Raw genomic sequence first — 14,351 nt, 5'->3', positions numbered from 1 at the left:
ACTAGATACACATTTGGATTGGGCATTACTTCTTCAGTAATGCAGCTGAGGAAAGAGGTGATAAAGGAGACAGTGTGTTCACTCACTACAACAAAATAATAATCTTTCATAGTAGCATACGCATTCTTAATTTTTTTATTAATATATTAACATACCAATTTGCATACAAATATATTCTACATTATACTTATAAAAAGAGCTGACTACAAAACATTTGGAGGAATAGAAAAATAAAAACAAGTTGTAATTCAAGTATGTCCTCATGAGTCGTCATCATCCGTTGTCAGACTTGTAGGTAAGATTTTGTGAGAGGCAGTGTGTAATACAGTGTCCACACACAGTATGTTCCGGAGACACTGAAGAACAGCCAGAATGAGTTGGTACTTGCAGGAGACTGACTCCACCCCTAAACTACAGCCAGAGCTGCATCCATCCAACACCTCTTTCACAACGACAGACCCAGATCCTGACCCTGCCTCTCCCGGGACCCCATTAGAACCACCAGCTGCCAGAACAGCAGTCGTCTCCAGCCGGTTCAGAGACGTGAAGTGGCTACGTATGCTGCTGAGAGCGTGCGAGTGAGCTGCCAGGTACTGCCGAGAACTGTGGGAGTAGATCCGTCTGGGCACGCTCAGTAGGGCCTCTGCTAGCATCCTTGAGACATCAGGGGTGTCAGAGTGTGACCGAGTGTGTTTGTTTGCGTGCGGGAACAGCTGGAGGGCATGGTGTAAGAGGAACTCAAAGGTTCCGCCGATGGAAATGACACAACCGGGTCCTACCTGGCCTGTGCATGTGTCGGTAGACGCGTCTGTTTGTCTGTCTGTGTGAGGGGTTTCATCTGTAGCTGTGGGTCTGTGTGTGGGCTGCCAGGCGGTGTGCAGCATGAGCAGAGCGTCTCGTATGGCATCCACACTCTGCTCGGTCTGGCCTTCTGTCAGTCCACACACCACCAGACTGTGTGGTTGAACCTTGCCCTCTGCCTTGGGAAACCCCAAATGCACAAACCTGAGAGAGAAAACAGCAGTTAGCGTAGTGTGTGTGTATGCATGTGTGTGTGTATATGCGCATGTGTGTGGATTTAGGTTTTGCTTGGGACCAAAAATCGACAAAGCATAGCAAAACAAGGAACATTTCATTTGCCCCCAAACAGTAAAAGGCTATTTTTATCTTAGGAGTTAAGATTTAAAGTTAGTTTTTTGTGGTTAAGCTTCTGGTTAGGGGTAATCTCTTTGATCATTTGTCATATAAGTGTTTAAAATTATGAGCCATATATAACTATGCAAAACATATTGACAAAGCCTTTCTATGTAATCAACGCCATCATTTGAAAAATGAGTAGAGTAAAGCAAGCAAACAACATAAGTCATGGCAAGAAAAACTAAAAGAATGGTCTTTAATTCAAACAGATTTACAGAACGTTGTCGACGGCAACATTACATTTCATACCTTCGAGCACCCAGGACCAGAGACTGGCAGAAGGTAACAGTGGCAACATCCTCTTGCCTGATTGTGGCCCAGTCTGTGATGGGCTGGGACCCGCTGAGCAGACAGAAGAGGCTGAGGTCGTCTTCGGGAACACATTCCAAAACACCCACCCCGTTTCTCCTTGCTGCGGCCAGTGTGGCCTCGGACTGTGTTACAGAGGACAGGAGCAGGGACACACCCAGTTGGTGCAGGACAGCACACACACTATCTAACCGCTGCCCTGACCTCGCGCACACACTTTCCATTCCTCCACTGGTGCCGCCTAGCTCCAGCACAGCTCCACCAATGAGCGGGCTGGGTTCCAGGTGTTCCGTGACCGTGAGGGCTTTGATTTGTCCACGGTTGTGGACTGGAAGGGGTGTAGAGAAATCTGCATGTATCACCTGGCCCTCCAGCAGACGGGAACAGCCAGTAGGGAAGCCCGACACTGCTGTGTGCAGCGAGGGAAAGTGTTCGTTAACAAAGCTACCCTGGAAACTCCAACGGCAGAGCAGCTCACAGGTCAGCTGACTGATGACTTCAACGTGAGTAGGGCTGATTCGGGTGTGAAGGAATGAACCGAGCAGGCGACGCAGAGTACCTGTGTCTGTTTTTACTACGGTCCGTGTGTCTGTGTGTGTTGGGTTGCATGTGTCTGAAAGGTACGTGGCGTGTGAAGCCACTCCAACAGAGATGACATTACTGAGCTCATCCAATCCAAAGGCCAATAAGGCTTCACCCAACCACTTGGCCCCAGCAACATTTTTGGGTGCCTTTCCGTTGTGTTTCCGAATCTCCCGGAGTAATGAGGCTAGCAGCAAGATGAATGTTTTGGAGCCGTCTCCTGTCACATCGCTGTGTTTTCGCACACACTCCACCACCATTCTACACACACACACACACACACACACACACACACACACACACACACACACACACACACACACACACACACACACACACACACACACACACACACACAATTAAGATATCACTATTTGCTGCCTGGATGGTAAATACTATAAGAGCATGTCTGTGTATGTGTATTTGTGTACCTGACCAGCGGGTGGTCCAGCCGCAGAGCAGTGAGGATGCGTGTTCCGTGGCGTGTCAGAAGTGTCTGTCCAGTGTCTCGTGTGAACAGTACCTGTCCTCCATCAGGACCAAAGCTTCTTTGGACAACTGCCTCCAGGACACTCACTGTCTGCAGTACGGAGTCCAGCCGCAGACACTCAGGCTGCATTTGCATTCCTATACCTGAGAGATTGAGAAAGGCTACCCTTTCGTATCAGAGCACAGCGACAGACAAAACAACAATTTGCTTCGCTCAAATATGTTTACGTGGCCTCGGATTCACTGGCTTAAATATCACTGCGTTAGCTAGACGACTGCCTTTAGGTTTCCACAAGATTCAAAACACAAAATCCGATTAAGATCAGATAAAACACCAAAAAAGACCTGAGTATTTACAAGATCTCATCTTCGTGTGTGAAAAAGCTTCGTCGGGTTACCTAGATACCTTTTTCTCTTATTATTTTCGTCACTCACAGCACTCAGAAGCAACATATCGCCCTCTAGTGATGGGAGGTAATACACTTATCTCTGTTTTAAGATCTCGTTTACGATGGCAGCGTTTCCTCAACTCTAGTAGGTATAGTTGAAAAGGGTGTATTTGATTGCAGTCGCAGAGTACCATCGGCCCAAAAGCAAACAATTTTTTCTAGCTTTGATTTAAAGGCCAGATTTATTACTAGCTGACACGTGTTGATTGAGGTACATAATCAGTCATGCAAATCGTGTTTTAGAACAGAAGATACAATTTAATTAAATGTATTAGGTAGCAAACGTTATTCAATATATATTTATAACTCATACAAATAATGGTAAGGCCTTGATCTCTGAAGTGCAAAACCAAGGCCGGTACAGGATACAGTCAATGGTTTGGTCAATGAGTAATGAATCGAAGTTGGTTACATCATTACTTTGCCAAATTGTACATCCACATATTTAACAGTTATTTTAAAAGTCTGTAAACATAGTTATTTTACAAAAAAACGGGTTTCAAAATTGTTCAGTCCCATTTTGAAACATTTACATAATTTTCTACCAAACACAGTAATCCAGTGACAGTACTAAGTCATTTTAATACACACCCCCACAGAAATCAAACCCACAACCCTGTTGATACAAAGCACTCTGCTCTACCAACTGAGCAATACAGGACCTAACATTTTTGGACCGGACATTCTTGCCAACGCACACACTGGCATAAGACAGATGCCCCTAAGCAGAGCGCTTCTCTACACCCTGCTTGATGCCCAGCACCAGGTGTAGGAACCAGTTAAACTGGACGGTCCAGCCCTTGTCCCTGCATATCTCTATCTGGTCCAGGAGGTGGCGCTGTGCTTCCTCCTCCGGGTGGCCAACAGTCAGTGCCTCCCGGATGTACTCAATGTCTTCTTTACTGGTGAGCTGGGGCATGCCCGTCATCAGCATCATGGAGAACAGGATGATGAGCAGGTTGGTGTGGTGCCGGAGAGCAAGGTAGGCCCGCACACACACATCCTGAGGGTGGCAAGAGGTATGAACATAAATCCACACTCGTCACATCAGATCAGCATCTGCAGTATGCACGTTATTACAAAATAATGTCCAGAGCTTTTATTAACGTTTCTACTGGCAGTGAGTTAACCCGCATCAAGTACCTGGAACTTCAGGAAGTGCGGGCTGCTCTTCTTCCCTGACGTGCCCATGACGTAGAGGAAGTCTGGGGTGAGGACAAAGGGCACTCTTTCCTTGCTGATACCTAGGAAACTTTTGTAGTTCCCTAGTATGTGTCCAAAATCTATGTGGAACAGGTTACCTGTGGGCAGAAATATCGATGGTTCACAGTTTAGATGAACCATCCGCCACCACATTTAAGACAAATCTCTATATATTAAAATCAACAACACCAAAAAAATAAAATAATAATAATCACTCTCTGTGAGTTCAAACACAAAATGTTTAATTTTGTAGACTTGTATTTCTAATGGTTTGGCAACCACTTAAATGTAAGTAGTATATCACATATTGGGCTTAAGAGAGATGAGCCAGAGGTCTGGTACCAGATTCAGTGATCATGATGTTGTCGTTGTGGCGGTCTCCTACCCCCAGCACGTAGGTGGCAACACAATACCCACCACAGGAAAACACAAACCTCTCCACCGCCTGCTGGAACTACAGGAAAGAGAGAGGGAGGAGAGAGAGGACAAAGGAAGAAATGAGTGATGACGTGTAAATGAGGTTGAGAGGGAGAGAGGGAAAGAGGGAGAGAGAGAGAGGGGAAGTGATCGAGACATGAAGAGCATTTGTGAGCTGCCATTTTATTCAACCAATTTTATAAAGCCTGGCCCTCGTTTTCATAGCTATTAAAAGAGTAAACACTGTGAGGCAAAGCATACACAAACAAGCATTTGACTATCTGAATGTGTATTTACAAGAGCTTGATTAGCATCCATGGTATTCATTCACCCAATACTATGGTGACTGATGTATGGGGTACTGTGATCACAAAATGGCCTATTTTAAAAATAAACCTAGCAGAGGTGAAATTTGCAGAGGCGTCTGCCTGCACAGTCTAAAGCTGAATGAATAGCGCCACAGACAAAGCTCTGGGTAACAGGAAGTGAAGTGCGGGGGGGTTCCTTCCGCCACTTCAACGTTGTTATATCCTCTGAAGCGAGGAGAAACAACGCAGAACAGTGCATGAGTCCATAAGGGTGTACCTTCTCCTCATTAACGCACTTGTCCTGGAGCCATTGGTTGAGGATCTCATCCTTGAACGCTCCTGTGCTTCCCACAACACTCTGCTGAATGTTGGCAATGGTGGTGGCATCCTTCACTATCTCAATCATCCCTAGTGAATGTGTGTGTGCACATGAGAGTGAGAGAGGGAGAAAAAAGTGTGTGAAAGAGCAGGGCTGGAGTGAATTCCATTCCAGCTCCAGTCAATTCAGGAAGTGCACTAAAATTCCGGTTCTTTTCAAAGGCTTTTCAAAGAGGAACATTTAGGAATAGAAATAGAATTGGAATTCTGTTTTTGAAATTTAATTGACCTTTGAGATACATCCTCATAAAATGTTCTGCACAGGATATCCTATGGCGGTCTAGAGCTCTATGCTACTGCCTCCCATCCACACATAATTTTAGCAAGTTCTTTCCTCTATTTTTTCACACTTTCACACCCCAAAATGTATTGCATATAATACATAAATAAAAATTATTATGTACAAGAACGCTGCCATGACAATATCAACTCTAGTTGCATACCTATTTTATTCCCAGTAGAAATACAACCGTAGGGCAATAGAGACAGATCCAAAGACTCTTCCTCCCATATAGACTCCATGATCAGCAGGATCTAAAGGAGGAGAACAGTCATCATTTTGTGCCAACATTTCAAACATTTTGCCCAACACATCAAGAAGCCCACCAACCTGCAGTATAAGCATGTCCTGTCTGAGGTCATCTCCATCCTTAAAAATGATCCCAATGGTGTCACTGGATCGCGTGGTGGGATCAGCTCGTTTAAACTGCAGCCAAAGCGGTTTCTTCTTCGAGGCCATCACCTTGCACTGCTCTATCTGAACCGAGACAAACCAAATGTTTGCAGTCAAACAGAGAATGGAGCACTTAGTATACAATTACACATGTTATTATATGGTGTCCAACTGTCCATATTTATTAATATTCTTAAATCCTTAGCTATAAAATCCTTTAGAATTTTCAATCAGGATTTCGAACCATCTTTAATTTCAGAGACGTCTGGTTTCCTGAGTGAATTTTTTTTTACCTGTGCTATTTGTTTTTCATTTGTTGAACATTAAGATTACATATGTTCATAATCAAAGGCACATTTTACAACAAATGTAACACATTATCATTATTATTAACAATGGAGGCTACAGGGAACTATTGGTAGAAGAGTAGACAGGTTCGAGGGGAAAGGGGTCAGGCCGGACAATAAAAGGAAGTCTTACCACCAGAGCTCCAGCCCTCAGGCCAGGGTCATAGGGTACACGAAAGCTTTCTGGAAGGCCTGATGTCTGAAGGTTCTCCAGTTTCTGACGCAGCTGGAACACAACTGAACATACCGCCAGGGTTCACTGCACCTGTGTTTACATATTCATTTATATTCTGCCAATGGGTAGCTTGAGGCAACTGACTCACCTTGTGCCGAAACATCATATTTCTCCGCCGACATGGTCTTGATTTCCCTTGTAACCTTCTGCAGGGCTTCTGTCATCTCAACCTGTTGATAAGAAAGGAATTGTATAATTCAATTCTGCATTATCTTGGGTCTTACTGGGAAAGATTTAACTATTCATCAGGTAGATAGCTCTAACTATTTATCAGGTAGATAGAACTATCCATCTATCAGGGCTTTTACAACATATACATATACATATATAAAAAAACCATTTACAATACTCAACATCCAACACATTGTAAGGCGAACTCTCCGCAGCCACGCCTACTGTGTAGAATTACACATCGCAGCTCAAAGCTATACATTCTCACACCTGGTGTCTGAAGTCCTGCAGCATGTCATCTCCACAGCCTCGGAGGTAGGCTTCCAGCAGCACAGCGTACCTCTGCTGGTAGTGCATGGAGGTGGCTATCTCACTCCTCAGGAACCAGAAGAGAAAATGTCCTATCCTCTTGCTCCGGAGAGCTCTTTTCAGCAAGAACCTGGCCAGTGCGCTGTCATGGTACGGCTCAAACTTCACAGCCTGAAAGCCACAAAGGACCATGAGTTCTTTTCTCAGAATGAACATATAATACCCATATAGTTTTTTGTTATTTATTTTAAAATGTGTATAAAATGTATTTTAATGCGTTACATACATTTGCAGAAGTATTTATTTTAAAATATATTATTTGGCAATGTGTTATGTATTTGACATTTATTTTACTTTCCAGTTTTCCAGTACTCGGGTGGTATTTTTGACGAGAGAATGTACTAGACTGTTTTGCATGCTGAACCAAGGCCTCGTTGTTGTATGTATTGACAGTTTGTTTTTTACTTTACACTGACGAATGGCACATGCAAATCTATACACTAGTGCTCCCTTTCTAGGAAAACACCCAGGTGAAAAGGAAGTGTTGCATAGTCAAGCTGTTATTGTGTCAGATATTAGTACACCACATGTTTGTTTTTATGTGCACTTCCTCTGAACACTCAGAGACACTTCATAGGCTGGGACCCGTAACTATTATTTGATGGCACTGGCAGAATCTTGACAGAACCGAGAAAGACTAAAACTTTGCGCATTATGTCCCAATAACTTTTGCTACTCAACCGGTCCAACTCACCTGAACCAGCTGCAGAAGGTACCGCAGGACGTCATCGTCCCCCAGTGTCTCCAGCTTGCGTACGGCCATTGAGCGGACGTTAGCGTCGGAGTAGTGGCAGTCTAACAGCTGCATGGCCAAGCCAACGTCCAGGGGGCTTCGGTCCCACACTGTGCTCCTCTCCAACAGCCGATGAGTGGCCAGCACGGCCTCCTGCCTTCCCCACCGCACTGAGCTCAGAAGCTTGGGGTATGCACTTGGGGAGGAGAGAGTAGGTTCATACACAGGGGGTGAGGGGAACGTTTACAACCTGGGAAATCTCACCAGATCATATTCACAGAAGGTAGAGATGTCTCCAGTGTGCACAGAAAACATTCACTTTCGGATTGGAACAAAAGAGATTAAATAGGGATTAAACAAACTTTTTCGTGGCATGAAAGCAGATTACTAAAACCAATTCAGTACAATAGTATTAGATAACCATTCCAGTGCGTTCATACCTGGGGTGGCGCATACATTCCTGTCTGAAGTGCCACAGAAGCTCCTTGTCCTCTGGACTTAGATGGTGAAGCGGATCGGTCTCAATAATAGCCTCAAACTGCTTCCTGAGGTGGTTGGGCATTTCCCTCAGTCCCCTCTCCCCACCCTCAGCACTGCGACCATCCCCTCCAGGCTCTTTGCTCTCCCTGCTCTTGGGCAGCGCCACAGGGTAGCAGTATTTGTCCAGCAGGATGGCTAGGGCCATGGATGAAGCCTTGTCCGGGTTGGTCGCCGACGTGAGCTTGTCTGCGTTTACGCTGCTGTTGTCCTCCGTCTTTTCTGGCATCTTCCACATGTGGAGGATAAATTCCCCCTGGCGGAGCAGCGAGCGGTGGTCCACCAGGAGCAGGTTGACGTAGTACAGCAGGCGACTTTTGGTCTTGTCATGGCCGCCCCCTCCTCCTGCCCCAATCTCATGGTAGGAGGAGTTGCCCTTAGTGGGCTGGGTCTGGGCCTTCCCACAGGAGACCTAGAGTGAAGAGAGTAGAGAATTGCAATGATTTGAGTTAAGTTGGAAATCACACTAGGGCTGCAGCAGACCAATAATGAAAGAGGAAATAAACATACATTCCAGAATTAAATGCATGTTTTTACTTAAGACTGAGTGCACACAACACTTTTTTTGCCGGACTGCGTAAGAGGAGACGGCTAAGAGGGAATGTCTCCTAGTGAGAGAGGGAGTGACTGAGTGACTGGCTATTGTCAAATACCGTAGTGGTTAGAGATGCGGACTGTCATGTAGGCGCCCGGGGTTTGATCCTCGCCATGGACCAAACAAATTAGGCATTAGGATTTGTTCAGGATAGACTAGAACTTCGCTGGCTTGTGATTAATGAACTGCACCGACAAGGATATTGCCATAGAGTAATTGGACTCATTGTTTTCTGTTTATAGTTAAATTGCGATGGATGAACTGCTTCAACGGCGAACATATTGCTCTTGAATTCGATTTATATAGCGTAGTTCACATGGCGTAGTGGTTAGCTATTCAACTGTCATTGTTTTCTAAAGAAACAAACCAGCCATGGAGGGGTTTGAGTCATTATAGGTACTGTATAGCTATTAGCTAGCCATCTACAGTAATCTCTAATTTAATGTGTTGAATGTAGTGTAGCGATCCTGTTATACCGGTTGTTGGTTAGGATTTTAACTAATGTAGGGAACTAGTTTCAAGAACCGTGGAGTTTTGACAAATTGGTTTGACAATGCAAGTGAACAGACACCACATCTCTACACACATAACATGTGCACCCACACCCGCTGTTTAAATAATGTAGTGATTAAAGACACAGTCTGTCACATAGTAAACCGCAGATCGAATCCAACTTAGGCAACAACATTCATCCTTTTTAACCGCAGGCCGGCAGATCTAGGCTTGTCTGGATCCTTTTTCTTTTTATTAAAACTAGCATTTTATGCTGGAATGCATGTATTTATATTTTGGGCTATCTAACATTTTTCAGACTTTGAGTCTGGTATTCTAGGACAGCATTGCAAAAAGTAGGCTAAAGTACATTCACCTGCAGGCTAAGACGAGACCCCTTGGGAAGGTCTCTGATGCGTATATTGAACTCCAGCCAGGTGTTCCACAGCACTTCCTCAGTAAAGGCCTTGGAGGTGGTTCTCTCCTGTGCCAGGAGCTGCTGACCATGGAAGATACTGGCCTCCACAAACACAATCAGCTCTGGGTTCCTCGGTAAGGTTGGGATGTCAATGCCTAGGACTTTAACCCTGAACTTTCTGCTGCAGTCCCAAAGAGAGATAGTGAAGACCCTTTCGTGGTCTTTCTCTTCGATGGTCAGCTGCTCGTGAGTTCCTGATGAAACAGAGGAATATAAATATTTAGCTGTTATTTTATCCTGAGCTACAGTAAGACCAAATCCGCACAAATGAGCCTGAAAATATAGAAATAAAAGAAATGGATACAAAAAAAAGTATATTTAAATTAATATTTTCCTTTATGAAATATGCAAATAAAATGTTCTCTGTAATTATTGGGACAGTAAACTATTTTATTCTATTGGCCTTTATTTTCTAAAAGTCTGGACTTGGATTTAAACAATTCCCATAAAATGAATGTATAGATGCTCTGGTATCATTGGAATGCATCTGTGTACATAATGGTTTCAGCATTTAGAAATGCCAAAGCTTTTGAGACATCATCCAGGGCACCAGAAGTACTGGACACATTGGTTTGACAGGTGTTTCTGGTTGTTCAAGTATGTTTTCCGTCACATAATGTGTGAATTCATAAGAGACCTGCCAATATCTAGTCGTGATTCAAGGCTGTCTGTTTACCTTTGGGGTCTGCTATTGTTGTATGTCAACATAAAGCATGACAATGACCCCAAAGCACTCGTATAGCAACTAGGGAGTTATTTTGGGTTCGTGACTGTTGAGATTTAATTTAACATGTATTTCCTTTACAGATAAGACTTGAGGAAAAATACCAAAAAAACTATTTAAGATGGCTTCAGGGCAAGCCTGTCAGAGCGCAACCAGGGACAAGTGTGTGGTGGGGAATGTAGATGCAGTCTTTTCAGTGCATGCAAAGAATATGCAACCAAATAGTGAATACAGGTGATTCATTTGGACATTGCATTAATCTTGTAACTTCTAAATGGCCTGACAAATATGTGAGCAAATACCCTCAAATAAAAGCTTAGACTGTATACTTAACCTAATGGTTTGATAACAAATCAAAACTTTGAAATACATTTTTATTTTCCTACTAATGTTAGAGGGCACAGCAGTCGCAATCTATGGGAGAAATGGTCTCATGTGATATAGCACTTTCTAAAATAATATGGAGATTAATGTCAGCCTACCTGCCACTCCAGTACAGTCATCTACCTGTGCCCAGTCCTCTCTTTGGACCTGGTCCTGCTCTGGGTTAGGAGCGGACTCCAGAACCAGATGGATCTCCTCACCGTTCTTCAGGCACTGTCGGATCCAATGGAAATCCCTGACCGGGTGATTGCCATAGATGTACTCCTCCCTGCCACAAACCCTCAAGACATAGTCCGCTTCACACATGTCATCGGGGATGCCTAACAGAGCCCTCTTGTTAGCAATCTTGGCGAAGAATGTTTGGAGCACCTGGACAGGCGTATCGTCGATGGACACCTTAATGGTCTGGCTGGCCGTGCTCTTGTGGATGACCAGCAGGATGTGGTTGTTGGTCACCTGGAACAGAATGGAATTCCGCTGTAATTGATCCACGACTGTGAGACAACTGATACTGGTTCTTTTTTCGCATTCCAAGGCTCATCTACAAGCAAAAAGCCGGCTGGAAGAAAGAAACTAGGATATTGTCAGCCGCAGAGCTGTGCCCCTGGACCAGCCAGGTTAGGGGTTAGGTACCTTGGCAAGAAGGTACTCTGGAAGGGGCTTGGATGTGATCCAAGGGTCCATCGAGTAGAGTTTTGGGTCGCGGTCGGACAGTTCAATTCTGCGGGGGCTGAACAGCTTCCGCCTCGTGAACTCGAGCTCATCGTCGTGCACATTGCTGACGTCGGTGACGTCATAGCCAATCAGGTAGTTGAGGTACCTCTGATACCGGACGGAGTCCTCAGAGGGCTGAGGTCTGCATGTCAGATGGATCTTCCCCACGTCTTTCTTCAGAGCTTCGAAATCCAAGTCAAAAGTTACTAAAACATCTCTCTACAACACCTCACAGTAAAACAGAAGATAAAAATGACCGATCCTCATAAATTTTGTTTATTATGTTTTCTGTTTATTATTTGTATGTTCTTCCTTCCAGCACTGACTTTTGCCAATAACTAATACACTGATTAGAATTCATTTACTACTAAGCGGTGGTTGTTTCACCTGGCTTTCTAAAAATATATGCTCTGGATAAGAGCATCTGTTAAAGGACTAAAATGTAAATATACAAAATGTAAGGATTAAGTGCATATAAACAGAACGAATACCAAGATACTAATCATTGAAGTTGTATTACACCCAGAAAAGTACAGATGAGGCTTTGTAAAACTGGCATTGGTCCCAGTTGTTTCAGCTAAATTGCCAATGCGTATAATCACTGGCATACCAATGACAGTATGATTTAGAGATGCTCCCCAACCTGGCACCAGGCTAACAATAAGACTAAGGTCTTTACCTTTCCAGTACCGAATGCAGTCTAGAGTCTGGAACACCTGGTGCTTGTCATAGATCTCACACCAATTGCCCTTCTTCTGGTACAGCAGAATGCAGTGGTCAGGGGAGAACTTCTGATAAAACTCAGGGCACAAGTTGCTAGCTACTGCCCTAAGCCAAACCTGAGCTTTAACCTGCTCCACGGTCCAATTTGCAGCCACCTCCAGAAGCAGGGTGTCCGGGCTGCGGCTGCTCTTTGTGGATGTGGGAAGGACAAACTCAATAGAAATCTGGTCCATGATCACAGAGAAGGTGGAAGTGAAGGCTTTCATCTTTCTTCTCCGCCTCCTGTTCTCTTCTCTATGGACTACAGAGTGAAGATCTTCATCGCTCACTTGCTTTGCCATAACACAAGTTATCTAATATCAATGAAGATAATGACAATAGAATTAGTCTGTGTGTGTGTATAGATTGTTTTTACTGTAATTTTACAAGGTAAGTATTCTACAAACACATTCTTATTTACAGTACAGACCTGGGAGCAATTCAAGTTAATGGTCTTGCTGAGGGACAGGATGACAGGTTAAATATCATGCTAGGTGACAGAAGTCATAGCATGAGAATTATAAGCAACCTTTCAATTACTGAACAAATGTTCATGACAGTACGCCAGCCCATAATGAGTATGTTTTATAGGTGTGTTAGGGATGAGATAATGATATATCTGTAAACTTATAAGAAGATCATTTATAAATAATATGCTATGCTGATAAGTCATATACTTAAACTGTTATCTTGCACATGAGGTTGATTTCAACTTCTTCTTTCACTTCAACTTTTCTTCACAGGAAGTAACAGAGCAGGAAGCATGCCAAAACAGTGACAGCAGTAAAAAAGTACCAACACATCAAAGATTTTTTCCCCTTAATTTCATACCCCTTAATATCTCTCTCTACTTGTCTCCTATTCCAAACCCTTTAGATGACCTTCTCTTTCAATTGTTTTCGGAAGGAGGCGTGGTGTATGAGATTGAGAAAAGATTAAACAATAACAGAAATGTTGCACAGAAATTCAGTGTCTAAATACACCATCATAATGTCACAACATTTGGTGATACATTTCCAATTACTAAATGGCCTGCAAATTGAAGTAAATCGACAGGTCTACACACGCGAACACAAAAACAAACCTATTAAATAATCTATTATAAAAATGATATAAAAATATAATTTCCCAAAAGATTTCCATGAACAACGTCTGTGAGACAGGTTTCGGAAACAAAAAGTAACGGTATGGCCGATATGCCGAAGGCAAAGTCATTGAAAGCAAGCCAGAACTTACCGCTCAATAAAGACTCCACACACGACATTAGGGATTGCGAAATAACTGTGGCCTGCAAATAAAAACTAATTCTAATTTGTCATTACTTCACGTAGAGTACGAAGAAGCGTTTCTTATAACTTTGTGTGGGTTATTCCATTCACCACTCCCCGTGATGAGCGAAGCCGAGACCCACGTAATTTACATGTTGCGCTCTTATTGGTCAGTGAGACACCCATGAGGCCATGACTGTAGTTATGAGTGAATTGGGATTAACCCTAGATAAACTATATCCAGCGAAGTATAATAATGCCGTTGATCGGAAATGCCGTTAATGTAATATACTTTATACATTATTACTGTATATTGTGTATTACTATTATATTCACAAACAAAATATATTTTCGTTCATGCTGAAAACAAAAATAAATAAAAAATAAAATGCAGTCATCCTTCATCACGATATTATGTTCTATAATTGTGAACAAACACTGCTTCGCAGCTGTGAGTGAAGTTTAGGTGTGCTGTATATTAGCGCCCTCTGCTGGGCTTGCTGGCTTTCCATTGATACAATTAAATCATTTTGCTTA

At 43.4% G+C, this 14,351-nt stretch overlaps 2 protein-coding genes across 4 annotated transcripts; both read right to left on the bottom strand.

The window, feature by feature from the left end:
• Window positions 1–161: 161 nt before the first annotated feature.
• Window positions 162–3,001, bottom strand: bbs10 (Bardet-Biedl syndrome 10). Of its 2 annotated transcripts, XM_034290010.1 has the most exons (4): window positions 2,520–3,001; window positions 1,447–2,349; window positions 780–1,005; window positions 461–654 (listed from the first exon to the last, which is right to left on the bottom strand). In XM_034290010.1, the coding sequence occupies exons 1-4, from the start codon at window positions 2,711–2,713 to the stop codon at window positions 553–555; spliced, it is 1,425 nt and encodes a 474-aa protein (XP_034145901.1). In that variant the 5' UTR covers window positions 2,714–3,001; the 3' UTR covers window positions 461–552. The 2 variants fall into 2 exon arrangements, with proteins under 2 accessions (XP_010894814.2, XP_034145901.1); XM_010896512.3 differs by having other exon boundaries at window positions 162–1,005.
• A 208-nt stretch (window positions 3,002–3,209) lies between these two features.
• Window positions 3,210–13,942, bottom strand: pik3cg (phosphatidylinositol-4,5-bisphosphate 3-kinase, catalytic subunit gamma). Of its 2 annotated transcripts, XM_010896477.4 has the most exons (16): window positions 13,783–13,942; window positions 12,464–12,860; window positions 11,704–11,966; window positions 11,169–11,526; window positions 9,861–10,156; window positions 8,301–8,809; window positions 7,822–8,056; window positions 7,029–7,238; window positions 6,676–6,757; window positions 6,486–6,589; window positions 5,943–6,089; window positions 5,776–5,866; window positions 5,232–5,362; window positions 4,572–4,683; window positions 4,170–4,327; window positions 3,210–4,029 (listed from the first exon to the last, which is right to left on the bottom strand). In XM_010896477.4, the coding sequence occupies exons 2-16, from the start codon at window positions 12,846–12,848 to the stop codon at window positions 3,748–3,750; spliced, it is 3,363 nt and encodes a 1,120-aa protein (XP_010894779.1). In that variant the 5' UTR covers window positions 12,849–12,860; window positions 13,783–13,942; the 3' UTR covers window positions 3,210–3,747. The 2 variants fall into 2 exon arrangements, with proteins under 2 accessions (XP_010894779.1, XP_012995567.1); XM_013140113.4 differs by having other exon boundaries at window positions 12,464–13,942.
• Window positions 13,943–14,351: the final 409 nt, after the last annotated feature.

Source organism: Esox lucius, chromosome 23 (genome assembly GCF_011004845.1).
Source record: "Esox lucius isolate fEsoLuc1 chromosome 23, fEsoLuc1.pri, whole genome shotgun sequence".
Taxonomy (NCBI): domain Eukaryota; kingdom Metazoa; phylum Chordata; class Actinopteri; order Esociformes; family Esocidae; genus Esox; species Esox lucius.
Note: the sequence above shows the minus strand (reverse complement) of the source record. Positions and strands in the feature narration are given on the sequence as shown.